The sequence below is a fragment of the Pinus tabuliformis genome, chromosome 3_1 (genome assembly GCF_031772625.1).
Source record: "Pinus tabuliformis cultivar Carrire ecotype Pingquan chromosome 3_1, CPIR1, whole genome shotgun sequence".
Classification (NCBI taxonomy): domain Eukaryota; kingdom Viridiplantae; phylum Streptophyta; class Pinopsida; order Pinales; family Pinaceae; genus Pinus; species Pinus tabuliformis.
In genome coordinates, this window is record NC_142301.1 from 813,575,059 (window position 1) to 813,588,922 (window position 13,864).

The 13,864-nt window shown below is 34.9% G+C and overlaps 1 protein-coding gene across 1 annotated transcript; it reads left to right on the forward strand.

Moving 5' to 3' along the window:
* The first annotated feature begins 5,871 nt into the window (after positions 1-5,871).
* On the forward strand, positions 5,872-8,136 carry LOC149189963 (cysteine-rich receptor-like protein kinase 42). The gene is made up of 5 exons (XM_089410393.1): positions 5,872-5,998; positions 6,778-6,934; positions 7,120-7,244; positions 7,507-7,658; positions 7,762-8,136. The coding sequence occupies exons 1-5, from the start codon at positions 5,872-5,874 to the stop codon at positions 8,134-8,136; spliced, it is 936 nt and encodes a 311-aa protein (XP_089266519.1).
* The last annotated feature ends 5,728 nt before the right edge of the window (positions 8,137-13,864 follow it).

The window sequence follows — 13,864 nt, forward strand, 5'->3', positions numbered from 1 at the left end:
ATGGAGTGGGACAAAGCAATGAGTCACTCACATGAAAGTTTTTGGATGTGTGGCTTATGCACACATTCCAGATTAGCTAAGGAAGAAGTTGGACAGCAAAGGGGAGAAATGTATTTTCATTGGATACAGTGGGGAATCCAAAGCTTACAGGTTGTATAACCCATCCACCAAGAAGCTTATTGTGAGTAGATATGTTCAGTTCATTGAAGAGGAAGCTTGGGATGGAAGCATAGAGAAAATAGTGAATGTTAAAACCTCTTTGTCACATGATGAAAATGATGAGGAGATGGCTGAAATACATCCCCAAATAGCAGCACCAACACAACGACAGCAAGGGACACCCTTGAGGAGAAATGAAAGTGCTTCTCCAAGCACACCACAAGGAGGAAATTCAAATGCTTCTTCAAGCACTTGTACACCAAATGAAAGAGGTAAGAAGTTCATAAATTTAAGTGACATTTATGAAGAAGAGGCAGCAAATGAAGGTATGAACTCTTTGTTTGCTTTATATTGTCATGTTGATGACTCTATTCATTTCGAAGATGCAATTAAGGATGGGAAATGGATAGAAGCTATGGATGAGGAGATCAATGCCATATAAAGAAACAAGACATGGGATTTAGTTGAACTACCAAAGAGGAAGGAAGTCATTGGAGTTAAATGGGTTTACAAGACCAAGAGTAATGCTGAAGGCAAAATAGAAAGACACAAGGCAAGACTTGTTGTCAAAGGATATAAGCAGCAGTATGGGAGAGACTATGAGGAAACTTTTGCACCGGTTGCTAGAATGGAAACCGTGAGAGCAGTGCTGTCCATAGCAGCACAAAACAAGTGGAAAGTTTACCAAATGGACGTGAAGTTAGCATTCCTAAATGGAGTGTTAATGGAAGAGGTTTACATTGAACAACCTCCAGGCTATGAAAAGAAAGGCCAAGAGCACAAAGTGTGCAGATTGAAGAAAGCTCTTTATGGGCTGAAGCAAGCACCAAGAGTATGGTACAGTAGGATAGATTCATATTTACTGGAAAATGGTTTTGAAAAATGTGAGGGAGAACCCACTCTCTACATAAAAAAAAAAGGATGGTAAATTACTAATTGTTGTGTTATGTGTTGATGATGTTATTTTCACAAGTAATGATGATCATTTTATTGAAAATTTCAAGACAGTTATGAAAGAAGAATTTGAAATGACTGACATGGGTTTGCTGAGATACTTCTTAAGAATAGAAGTAGAACAAAATGAAAATGGGATTTTTATCTCATAGGCGAAATATGTTAATGAAGTATTGAAAATATTTAACATGCAGGAGAGCAAGGCAGCAATCACTCCCACAATGATGGGATTAAAACTCAGCAAAGAGGACAGCAGCAAGGATTTTGATCCTAGTTTGTACAAGAGCATAGTTTGCAGCCTCATATATTTGAATGCAACTAGGCCGGATATAATGTTTGCTGTTAGTTTAATTTCCAGATTCATGGAGAGGCCAAAAGAAGCACATTGGCAGGCAGCAAAAAGAATTCTGAGGTATGTTAAAGGTACTAAAAGGTTTGGCATTTTATATACTGCTTCAAAATGTTCAGATTTAATTGGATACACTGATAGTGATTGGGTTGGAAGTGTAGATGATCGGAAAAGCACATCCGGTTATGTTTTTCACATGGGTTCAGGAGCTATTTCATGGGCTTCTAAAAAACAGCCTATTGTAGCATTGTCTACAGCAGAAGCAGAATATGTGGCAGCTACAGCAGCAGCATGTCAAGCAGTTTGGATGAGAAGGATGTTAAGGAGTTTATGCCAAGAACAAGCAAAAGGAACTGTGATCTTTTGTGACAATAGCTCAGCTATTGCATTATCCAAGAATGTTGTGTTTCATAAAAGAAAGAAACACATTGACACAAAGTTTCATTATATCAGGGAATTGGTAAACAATGGAGAAATTGTCTTAAAACATTGCAAGACTCAGGAGCAGGTTGCAGACATTGTAACCAAACCATTGGGGCAGAAAAGTTTTGAATTTTTGAGAAAATGTCTGGGTATTACTGATAACCCAACAGTTGAAATTAAAGGGGAGTGTTGAAATATTAATTTCAACTGCAGCATTTATTGCAGGCCAAAACCACTAGTTTTCCCCGCTCCGCCTTTTGCCGATTGTGGTTTTTCCTCCGAGGGCAGTGATCACAATCAACTGCTGCCACATGTATGAGTCGTCCTTTACAAAACCACCCATCCCCTGGCGCATAAACTTCGGATGAAAGGGACCTCCGGGGAAATAGCGTCAGCCGTCGGATTAGATCTACGGTTTGTGGTAGCAGGCACATGTTTTTGTTTTATTTTTGTTTGACCTCCGTAGCAGCCGTATGACAGGGTTAATTATAAAAGGAATGTATTGCCATGCTGAAACATTTATTGAATTTACCGTGGTCAGTAAATGTAGGTAGAATTTAATTTTATTATTTTTTTTAATTCTCACGGGTGTTTGTTTTAGGGTATAGGTAAAACAAAAGTCAATGTATGTAATTTTTTTTGTTGTTCATTGTATGTGTGTGTAATGAAAACGCACAGCAGTGCGAAGAAAAAAAAGGGAAGAACAGAGCGCGAATGTAATTTTGTTGGTTGAATGTAATGCAATGAAAATAGAATACGCAACAGCGTGAGAGCAAGAAGTAAAAAGGGGTTTTTACACAGCAGTGTAAATTTTTTTTTAGCTGGAATAGAGAATGAAAAAAATTACACAGCAGTGTTGATTTTATTTTGTGAGAGACAGAGTAATTTTCTGGAAAGACAGTAAATTTTTTTTGTTGTTGTGTGGAACTGAAGTGTTCTTGGAGAATCCCTCTGTGAGAGGAAGAATATTGTATCAGTTGTTTTATTAATGAATAGAAATCATTTTTGTGTGCATGAGTAAAACTCTGTCTCCAGCAAACAAATTTTTAAATTTCCTGGGTTAAAATAGAGCATTTTTTTCTCTATTGAGTAATTTTTGTTTGGAATTATCAGAAATTCCCAACAAAGCAGAGGTGTCGAAATTGTTAAATGATTCACTTTTAAGATTCCGCAATGAATCCTTTTACTTTGGCGCGTAGCCGTGACAATTGTGTTACAATTGTCCACGGAGTTGTCTTTAGTGAGACTTTTTGGAAGCTTTTCCGGTCAAATTTCTCTAAAATCCGGCAGCAATTTATTGAAATCGCAAGTTTGATAGCTAATTTCTGCATAATCAAAGCGTCCTAGGGGATTTTCAGGGTGCTAAATCCAAATATGCAGTTACAAAACCATTTTAAATAATAAAAATCAAGATTTAACCTCAATTTTTTTCGCCGGATTCCGTCACCGGAATCTCCAAAAAGTTGCACTAAAGACAACTCCATTGTCCACCCTTTCAAAGTGACCAACGATGTCCCCTACCTCTACCGACGCCTCCATCTCCCACACCTTTCACGCGGGTCACCCGAGCCCACACCTTGGTCGTTGAAAAATTTGTCTCCGTACAAGTCTACTAGGAGCCCAATTTTGCTTTTGTTTACAGTCGGATAACCGTAGTTTCTAGGAAAATAATAGAAAATTTGGCCTGAGGTTTATAAAAATTGAGGTTTTTTTATTTAAAGCCAAGTTATAGCATATAGATTTCAGAATTGAGTGCTCCAGAGTTTTAAATAATTAATCAATTTCCATCTTAAAAAAAATTAAACATTCCTATTAATCAAATTTCTCGAAGAATTAATTATGGACACCGTTGATAAAATCTAATCCCCTTATTACGATCCAAATGTTGCTCGTTAGTGAACTCTGCACCACAAAATTTTAGTCTTCATCCCCTTCAAGTTTTAATCCCACAGAATTTTAGTCTTCACCCCTTTCAAGTTTTAATAAATTTATCTTGGATTCTCCATTGTGACAAGCTCTGTTATTTGTACCCCTCCTAGCTTTTGCATATTTTTCAACCCTTCAAGTTTTAATAAATTTATCTTCACATCCATTCTCCCTTAGGACAAGTTCCGTTATTTTGTCCCTTCCCCCGGCTTTTGCATATTTTTCAAGAATATCAATCATTCATTAAATCAAGGCTTTCTCCTCACAATCACCTTAATATTTTGGATTATGAATTTATATAGATTGAATATTCTGGAAATATCTTAGAATCAGATGGGCAGAGAAAAGTTTAACCTCTCTCTAACAATGTGATTCCACAATATTTTTGGAATTTGTGATCAATACAAGGATGTCTTATTTCAAAAAGGTCTGAAATTATCAATTTGCTTAATTAATTTCAGAGTTATTAATAATATAAGATTTTTATTGTATTATTTTAAATAAAATTAAGAATATTTTATAAGGGGTTTCTATAATTTATTTAATTTTTTGGTTTTTTAACTATGTCATATCCATAAGTGTTTATTTCGATAAGTGTTTATATTTTGAAATAAAATTTGAAGAATTTTAATTTAATTATCAAGTGAATGGTAGAGATTTAAACTCTATTCAACATTTTAGGATATTATTAATATTATATACAAATGAAAAGTTGAGATTTATTTTCAAAATATTATGTCTTTTTTATTTATTTTTAATTAAATTTATTAAATAAAAAAATGCTATATAACCAATTACATATAAAATGAATTATGATATTTTGGACGTATGATATTGATAAGCTATAATATTGTACCATAATATTTTAACAAAATGTCTTTAAAGTTAAAAATCTTCATCATAATGTAAAAATAAACCTTTATTAAAAATATAATATTTTTTTAATTTATAGCCATTGGAATAAACTTATAATTTAAATATTTTTTTTATTATTTATTCAATTTCATGAGATATTATTATTATTATCAGTTTTCTTGTTTATGAAAATTTCAAACCCATTCTATAAAATGATGAGGATACTTTTTATTTTTATATTTTTTTTTTTTCTACATAAGACTATTTCTATTAACAAAGTAAAGGTAAATTTACAGCATGACCGGAGTCAAGAACTCTGCACTGGGAGGAGGTAGAACTATCCAAAAAACATGTGTAAAAACTGTCTGTTTTTAGGACCCACACAGGGGACCGAGCTGAGATACATATGACAGTGCAAAATTACCCAAAAAACTAAGAAACACCGGAGAACCCAAAAACTACTTGCCTTACAATCATGCGCAGTGGTGAAGGGCGCACTGCAAGAAGAAGAGGCTTGGGTGGACGAGCTAGTCATCAGGAGGCTCTTCTATGATACGACACCAACCAATATCTAGCAAATCCCCTGCTTGTGCCACGTTCTGAACGGAGGGACCCGGGTCAACCATCATCACATCCTGAGCTCTGCATGTCTGTTCATTTGCTGCCTGCCGAGGAGCATTTTCGACATTCAACTGGAGGGAAGAAGAAGGAGCCGAGATTGCCCCCGAGCCCCCAGGCTGAGTACTTGTATCTTTGGCTTGGCTTTCTTCATGAAATACCACCATGAAATAAGCAGTAATCTTGGGTCTATTCAGAGCGCTATCAAAGGTGAAGATGGCAGAACCAGAAGTGGGGACAGGCCCGTGGCGGGAACTGGTGGCGCGGGATCTCCCTCTCCTGCTTCGGGTTAAAGGGCGACGTCCAGCTGACAATTCACTGGATGACGAACTGGTTGGTGCTCGCCTCGGCTGGCCTCTACGACAGCCCATCCTTGGTCGCAAACGAGGCATCTGGAATATTGCAACCGCAGAGGTCCAGGAATGCGGCACAACAGCACTAACCGGCGGGTGGCAGCAGCTTTGCCTTCTGATCGAACAGCCTTTGCTGAGCTTAAACCCGTCCTCCAGGAGAGCCAAACTTAGCTCAGAGAAATCCCTGCCTATACCAGAAACCAGCGACTAGAAAAGGAGATGAATCACTGAGATATGGAAATGAAAGCTACAACACAGAACGCCGAAAAGAAACGCGAAGAGGAACAGAATTTGCTTCGCCAAGAGGGCCGAGCCAAGCGACAGAGGAACCCGACTCCCCTCAGGCGACCTGAAGTCCGAAGTGAGACCGGAGGCGAGAGAGAAGAGCAAATAAAATAGTAATGTTGCCGCCTCCCCAGGACCTCCCCTGAACTTATCATTCTTTGTCATGCCTCGGGAGGCTCCTCCCATTACTTCCGCATTGATGGATCTTGCCTTCTGATGCAGGCTGGTGCGTGCGGAGGTAGAAACCATAACTCTGAACCTGATGTGTGAGCCGAACCATCTGGATTGAAGTCCTATATGCCGATCTTTGCGCTCATGCCATGCGCCAGATGCCATACCATTTTTTAATTTCTTGTACTGATCAACAGGTGGCGATCTGCCTCACCCCAACCCTGTCCCGTCGTATTAATGTCGATCACAAGCACCCGCATCCGGGATTTATTTTTATATTATTATTTTAAGTTATATATATATTATTTGAAAAGTTTGATGAACGCTAAATACTAAAGGTTAAAGGATTAAATTAAATTTGTCTATTTATAATGTTAGAAATTTCAAAAAAAAAATCGTCGGACTGGCATATGGCTAGATAAGTAGGCGGTGTGTGTGATTGTTTCGTAGGTGAGGAAGGAGCAATTATGCTAAACCCAATTATAGCTAATTCGGAATTCAATTTGAAGTATGATATTTTGAGAGAGGCTACCTCTCTAACTTTGGACCAGAAAACAAGCTTGGCGGAGGAGGTTTTGGATCCGTCTTCAAAGTGAGCTCAGTGTTGCATTTAATAAATTGAAGTATTTAGATACACCATCCAGGGGAGATTATAAATAATATTAAGGTACCTTTGATGTGCAGGGGTTCTTCCAGGTGGAACAGAGGTTGCAATCAAACGGTTGTATATGAATTCAAGGCAAGGAGATGTTGAATTTCTGAATGAAGCCAATCTCATCAGCCGTGTTCAGCACAGGAATCTAGTCAAATTGCTTGGTTGCTCTCTTGATACCGCGGAAAGGCTATTAGTTTATGAATACCTCCCCAACAGTAGTCTCGACAAGTTTCTATTCGGTTTCTACTCTTTCTTCACTCTAATTGGGTTTTCTTTTCTTTTTTTCCCTTTCTTCGGTTCTTTTTAGGTTTGTGTATAATGTAATTGGTTAATGTTCTTATCAATCAGTTTTATGGATTTATTAATTGCAGATACAGCCAGACGTCATTACTTGATTGGAAAGGGAGGTATGAAATCATGGTGGGAATTGCCCGCGGCCTAGCCTATCTTCACGAGGAATCTGCAATTAGGATAGTCCACAGAGATATAAAAGCAAGTAATATTTTACTGGACGAGAATTACAGACCGCAGATAGCAGACTTTGGGTTAGCCAAACTCTTTGCAGAAGATATGAGCCACCTTAGCACTACAGTTGCAGGAACTTTGTAAGAACTCCCCAACATTTACTCTCGTGAGTTCATCATCATCATTAAATAAATTGAACTATAAATAAACCCATTACAATTCATACTTCTGAATATGCTTCATATGATTTAGATGGATGTGGAGATTTATTTTTTGCTGTTGACATTGAGCAGAGGTTACATGGCTCCTGAGTACGCCTTACGCCTTACGCGGACAGCTGACAGAGAAAGCAGATGTATTCAGCTTTGGAGTGCTTCTACTTAAGATTATCAGCGGGAGAAAGAGTCAGAGTTTGGCTCCAGACGCGGAGTTTCTCATCGAAGGAGTATGGCTCATATGGATTTCATCTTTCTGGTTGAAATTTTCCAAAGTATCCACGTCATTTTTGCTCATTAACGTTTTGGGTTTTGTTGATATTGGTCAAACAGACATGGAAACTCTATAAAGCAGACAGAGGTTTAGAAGCTAAGGATGCCACATTGGAGGGCAGCTATTCAGTGGAGGAAGCGATTAAAGTGATTAAAGTTGGGCTTCTGTGCACACAAGCAGCTGCAGCGTTGAGGCCTTCAATGTCCCGTGTGGTGTGGATGCTGACAAACGAGCGAGAACATGATCTTCCTTCGCCCACAAGGCCTGCTTTTATAGATCTCGATTCAGGGGGCGCACTTCGCAAACTTAAACGTCCTGCTCCTCACAACCCTGAGGGAACATCAAGCAGTGGCACAGCAACTTCTTCGACACCTAATTGCGATATCTATTCTGCAGCCGCTGATCCTACGTCAGGGGCTCTGGAACCGAGGTGAAAATCAGCGACTATCGGTTCGCATTATATTACTTTATTAATGGACGGTATTATTTTCTCTCTCAATGTGTGGAAGAAGGTTTCATATGCTACGTCGACCTTTAGTTTTTGTAACACTACTGTAAACCTAGGAAGTGAATTGTTATGAATATTTATAGGAGTTGACTACATTTGGTGCTAGCATGAAGATGGTAGACCATTCTGGTGTGCCAAATTTTTATTTATTTACAGACGGTACCGGTCATCACAATCAGTTAACTGGAAGTATGGATGTGTTAACCCATAATAGACGGTAATGTCATTACTGTGAGACGGTAATGTCACTATAGTGATATAATGTTAGTATGGAAGTCAATTTTTCATATATAAGTATATAGATTTTCGGAGTAATATAATTGATGTTTTAGTGGGGGCATATTGTTAAGATAATTTTGTTCGAAATCTTATGTATGGGGTTATTTTTTTATATAGTATCTTAATACATAATTTTGAAAACTAATGATGTATACATTTTATTTTTTTATGGTAAAGAAAAAGATATATAATCATTTTGATTTATGATTTATTAAATAAGGAAAGAAATCATGTAAGATGTGAATTTTTTGTTTTTATATATTTAGAGATTTGATTTCCAGAAACAATCATAAATCTAAAATGAAAATAAATTTATGTTATTTAATAAATTTTTGTGAATAAACTTATTATTATTATTATTTTTTATTTTTTTTAATGGAAAGGTTTGAAAACTAATGATGTATACATTTTATTTTTTTATGGTAAAGAAAAAGATACATAATCATTTTGATTTATGATTTATTAAATAATGAAAGAAATCATGTAAGATGTGAATTTTTTGTTTTTATATATTTAGAGATTTGATTTCCAGAAACAATCATAAATCTAAAATGAAAATAAATTTATGTTATTTAACAAATTTTTGTGAATAAACTTATTTATATTATTATTTTTATTTTTATTTTTTTAATGAAAGGTTGAGATTTATTTCTAGAATAGTTATGCCATTTCAAATCAAAAAGGTGAGGTGAACAAGCCTCATAGAAAAGAGTTATGGGTATTTTGGACATATAGTATAAGGCATAGTAGTAGTCATGATATTCTAACAAAACCTATTTATAGATTAAGAATCTCCACTATATAAATTGGAATTCAATCTCTATGGTTATGAATATTCTAACTTGCTTTTCTAAATGTGTATGTGGTTAAGTCATATGTTAATTATCTTTATAATTAATAATAATAATAATTTAAAACAAAGTTATAATTTAGTTAATTTTAATGAATTTTTTTAATTATATATTTAGGAGTGTCTAATTTGTAATAGGAATTTTAATTTCATTATAAAAAATTACTAGATGGATGATAAGGATTTAACCTACATACAATATTCTAAAATATTTTTAGTAACCATAGATCAAAGATTGAGATTTATCTTAAAAGTAGTTATGCTCTTTTTTTTTTAATTAAACTGATTAATTTTAAAAAATGTCATATGAACATTAGTTATCGTTTTTTGGATATGTGATATTACTAACCCATGGTATTGGCCCATGATTGCACTCAAAGGTGCATGTTATAGCCCATTATGAGGGATATTTGTGATTCCTTCTATGCTCAAAGTGTAGTTGACAAGTGTCCTTTTTAAAATAAAAATAAAATATTCTTAAAAAAAAAAAAACAAAACAAAAAACAATGTGCACTATAGTAAAAAAGCCATGTAATTGATGTTATAAGACGTGGTAAATATATTTCTCACATTCTTAGCTATAAATAAATATTTTGATATCCGTATACATTTATACAATCTTTAAAGAGAAATAAAATAATTAAAACTAAAATAAAAAATCATATTTTCACTTTTAAAATGTAAGGAAGATGTATAATTATTATATGTTTAAAAATATTTTAATATAAAAATTACATAAATTATCTGAATATGCATCTTAACTAATATATTTTAATAACAATTTCTTATACACACAAACACACACATATCCCCATATAATGGTTGAAAAATAAATACAGACATCTTATATAAACAAGTTGTCAACCATGCATATATTATATATGACTCAAAAAATTATTTATATATCATATGAAGTGATTGAAAAAAAAGTATGGTTAGAATGTTTTTTTGTCATAAACCTAAGAAAGAATTGTTGTAATTGCAATTTTAAGCTATGTAGTCTACACAATCAAAGTGGCCAAAGAGATTTTCAAGGGATAGAATTTATTCATCAACAAATGCAATTTAGGTATTGAATCTATTTATGTTTCAAAATGAAATTTAATATATATATATATAAACCATGGACCATGGAATTATCAAACGATGAGAGGGATTAAGAATATTTTTCAAAAAAAAGTTTGTATCACAAGAAATCTCATCATCTGTGGTTAAAATGAATCTATACTTATATTATAACAAATTTTATTTCCAAGTTAGAAATTTACATGGTAAAATAGATGTTAATTATAATTAACCATCTTGTTACTTAATTTTTTAAATTTATATACCTTTAACTCATATATAAACTCTTTTTGATAATAATAATAAAGTTAAATGTTAGTTGATTTATAATTTTTATTTTTTATTTTATTCTGACAATTTGAAGCCTATAATCAATTAAGTATCTCTTGATTTGATCATTAATATATAGTTTTTAAAAATAATGATTAATGTATTAATATTTGTGTTTTAATAATGCCAATATCAAATTTAGTTGATATATGTATATATAAAATACGTATAATAAATTATCTCTTGATTTGATTATTAATATATAGTTTTTAAGAATAATGATTAATGTATTGATATTGGTGTTTTCATAATGCCGATATCAATTTTAATTAGATATAAAATCTTCAATTTTTTTAATAAAGAAATGTATGTGTTTTAGTTTTTTTAATGGTACCCGCTAAAATAAAATAGAAATACTTGTTTAAAAATAAGAAAAATAATTACATGTATGAATGAAAAAGATATAAGAGTAAGAGTTAGATAAAATTTAAATTTAAGTTTAAAGTCTATTATGGAAAAATGAAAAACAGTGAAATATGTAAATCATAGATATATTAATTAAGAGTTAAATTTAAATTTAAAATAAAAAATTATTGTGTCTAGAGGCACATTTTATATTTCAATATTATGAAGATGTGTGATTCTATCATTTTTCAATAGGGTGTTTATCTTAAAATAAAATAAATCATTTTTTAAATAGAAAAACAATATGCATGTTTGGTTAGTTTAATTAAAAGTTTTATAAAATGTTAATAATCCTGCTTTACTACAGTCTTTCAATTTGTTCTTGATATTACAACCCAATGTAGTAAAAATATTTCAATCACAGTAGTAAATAAAATATCTCAATGGACACATGGAAAAATATAATTTAATATCAACTGTAAAAATAGATAGAGTAATTATAATTAAAAAGAAACACGAGTACGATTTTTAATCTTTATACTTTTAAAAAATATTTCAATATGAGTTTTAAATAAACTATTTGAAGATCTATGATGAGTAGTGATAATCTATCAGCAATTTATATAGATATCAGTTTTATATATATATTTATATATATAGAAAGAAAACGTTAAAATAAGATAGATTAATGTTATATATAATAAAATATTAGATTAATGTTATATATAATAAAATATTCAATATTCAATGAAAAAAGGTAATTGAAAGTTAAAATATAAAATAAAATATATGAAGTACTTCTTGATAGAGGGAGATGTGTTAGCATCAACAAGAAAAAAAAAATTTGTAAGCTGAGGAGAGACCTTTTTTTTTCTATTACCATAAATTGAAATCACTACATGCTTGTGGTGATCTCATCCCGCCCCGAGGGGAAACCGGGTTTCTTGACCACCTTAAGTTTTTAATAGCAAGCCAAAAATAATAGGTTCTCAGTCTGTCTTTCCAAGCTTTATATACATCATCCCTATAGCTACTAAAACTGTTTTTTGTCTGCATATTAAAATAAACAAAGTCCTACAGATACCTAGCTGTAACTAGAGAGAGATTATATAGAAACCTCTAAATATCATGCCTTCTCTTACTGGTTCTCTGTGCCTGCCTGTTGCTCTTTCTCCTTCTTGATTCCCAATCCACTTGCTTGTAACTGCTGCTGAATTTCGTCCATCTTCTTATCCTGCATGAACAAGGTGATTTGTATGTTCCTTAGCTCCTTTTTCAGATTTGGAATCCCCTGGGATAATTCTGCCATTTCCATGGCTACTTGTTCCATAGCCTTGGCAAGTAGTCTCTTCATCACCCAATAAACGTGCAGAGATTGTTTATATAAAGTCATTCGGCCACGTGTATTCCTCGGGTCCGGGAGAAGATACTCCCAATCCTCCATTTCCGACTCCGACTGAGCCTGCATTGACTCCTCTTCCAGGTGCTCGATAATCCTTCTGATTTTTGGATTGGTATTCTCGCAGTAAGCCCTTTCAGCGGCCTGCACTTTCCTTCCTATCGCTTTCCTCCCCCTCCTGACAGTCCCTATTACGTTGGCCTCCCCAGCTTCTGCCGTTCCTCCTCTGTCTCTTCTTCCTCGCCCGCTTTTCTCTCCAGCTCCTCCCCTTCTCCTCTGTCCTCCCCTGCCGCGCCGTCCTCTTCTCCCTGCCAAGCTTCCATTATCCTCTCCTTCCTCCCGATCCTGGTAGCCCCCTACATCATCTCTTCCTCTTTTCATAGCCTTGGCCCTACCTGACTTTCCGTTCCTACCTAAACTTTCATTCACAGGTGCTCCTTTCTCTTTATCTGATTCAAGTATATCAACCTCGTCCTCTGAATCGTCATGGATTGAGAGAATTTCCTCCTCTGTTTCCCTCTCCGCTATGCCTTTTCCCTTTTCTTCTCGGTCCCCTCGGCCTTGTCTTCCTTCCTCTGCCTTGCTCCTCGTCCATCTTCCTACGGTCATGCTTCTTCCCTCGGCCATTGTCTCCTTGCTCCTTGATTTCCTCCCCTGACTTCCTGCTCTCTCTTTCAGGTTCCTAATCGCTCCCTTTCTTCGTGCTGTGTTCGTCGTCTCTTTGCCAACTTTCTCGTTCTCCTCCATGCACCTCTCCTGTTCCTTCTTTTTTGCCACCTCTTCTCGCTTATACCTCCCCTCCTCCTTCGTCTCTTATGGACCGCCTCCCTTTCCACCTCTCTACCCATTTCTTCCGTGCTATCATGACTCTGTCCATTCCCTGACACCCTGACATATCTACCCTCCTCCATCGGTACTCTACCATCTCCTCGCCTTGAGATGATATCCTTTGCCACGATCCACTTAACCTCGTTCATCATGACCTGATCGCCGCCTGCTCGTTCCTGCATGCTAACCTGCCGATCATTTATTATCCTGTTTGCTACCTTTCTCATCCCGATCGGGAGTCTTTTAATCATCCCTTTATCCGGTAATTGATTCATTATGATCATGGGTGATTATGTTTTTAAGTTCTCCCCAGCTCGGGTCCTCTTCTATTGAGGACCAGCTGCTGTCCAATCTTCTGATCGATTCTTTGCTCCCCCAATTCGCCAATAGGTTCGCAGCCCTATTCCCTTTTCGCCTCACATGGTTTATAATTTTATATTCAATTCTACTTAGCAACCCCGCTATGTCTTGAATAATCCCCGCTGTCCTCCAACTTTTCGCCACTTGCTCCCAGCTCTTTCCATCCCTTAGTTTGCGGAGCATCTCTATTGTAACCTG

Excerpts from the sequence above, each read along its gene's own strand:
- LOC149189963 (XM_089410393.1), top strand. The coding sequence starts at position 5,872 with ATGGAAATGAAAGCTACAACACAGAACGCCGAAAAGAAACGCGAAGAG. Across the intron at positions 5,999-6,777 it reads CAGGCGACCTGAAGTCCGAA|GGGTTCTTCCAGGTGGAACA; the intron begins GTGAGACCGGAG and ends TTTGATGTGCAG. Across the intron at positions 7,659-7,761 it reads CGGAGTTTCTCATCGAAGGA|ACATGGAAACTCTATAAAGC; the intron begins GTATGGCTCATA and ends TTGGTCAAACAG.